At 41.9% G+C, this 766-nt stretch overlaps 1 protein-coding gene across 1 annotated transcript in view; it reads left to right on the top strand.

Moving 5' to 3' along the window:
• LOC109484110 overlaps positions 1–766 on the top strand; it is a 10,363-nt gene that overhangs the window by 8,853 nt on the left and 744 nt on the right. The window contains exon 7 of the mRNA XM_019787332.1: positions 131–451. Within this exon, the coding sequence (XP_019642891.1) occupies positions 131–451 (321 nt within the window). The remainder of the gene's footprint in view (positions 1–130; positions 452–766) is intronic.

Genomic DNA, 766 nt, shown 5'->3' with positions numbered 1-766 from the left:
GTTGATTGATGTTCGTCTTTTATTGTACAAATAAATAAATGAAAAATGAAATGATTGGCGACACAAAACATGTGCGTACGTTTGTAGTTGACATTTATATTAATTGTTATTTTTATTGAAACCTCTGTAGATGTGCCTATCTTCGTGGTGGTGACCAAGATCGACAAGTGTCCCAACCAACACGATCTACAGAAGCGTGTTCTTGGTGCCCAGGCCGCCTTTAACCTCACAGGGAGCCAAGTGCGATTCAAGTTGACTTCGCTGTACTGCGAGGACCTTACTCTGTGGCCTGACCCATCCGACTACCGAGTTATGAAGCCAGATGCAAAAATCGACAGCAACTTGCTGAACATTTGGATGAGTCTGACCGATCCGAATATCAAGGCCATACCGGCTCCGCCCGAGCCCAAAAGGATCCCCCCTGCCAGACCGGCTCCCGCCGAATATGAATGTATTTTTTATCTATCAGATGACAGAACACAACAGTCATCTGAAGTCAAGACAGGACGTGCACCCCCCGTATCATTAACTGATAGCAGAAAACCATTGCAGTCAGGTAAGATATTGGAGCAATTTCTTTCAGATAGTATGGAAGGCCAAAAGTATAATGTACAGTATTATGGATTTGGTGTTACTGTAGGCCAGTGCAATTTGGCCAAAAAATTCAAAATTCAATTTGTGTCTGCTGTTACCATTTTTAACTGTGCTAAATGTTTAAAACTTAACCACACATATTATGCAATGAAATCTACCAGCAGTCAATTTA

Source organism: Branchiostoma belcheri, unplaced genomic scaffold (genome assembly GCF_001625305.1).
Source record: "Branchiostoma belcheri isolate BF01 breed outbred unplaced genomic scaffold, Haploidv18h27 scaffold69, whole genome shotgun sequence".
NCBI classification, from domain to species: Eukaryota; Metazoa; Chordata; class Leptocardii; order Amphioxiformes; family Branchiostomatidae; genus Branchiostoma; species Branchiostoma belcheri.
This window is presented reverse-complemented; position numbering and strand designations above follow the sequence as displayed.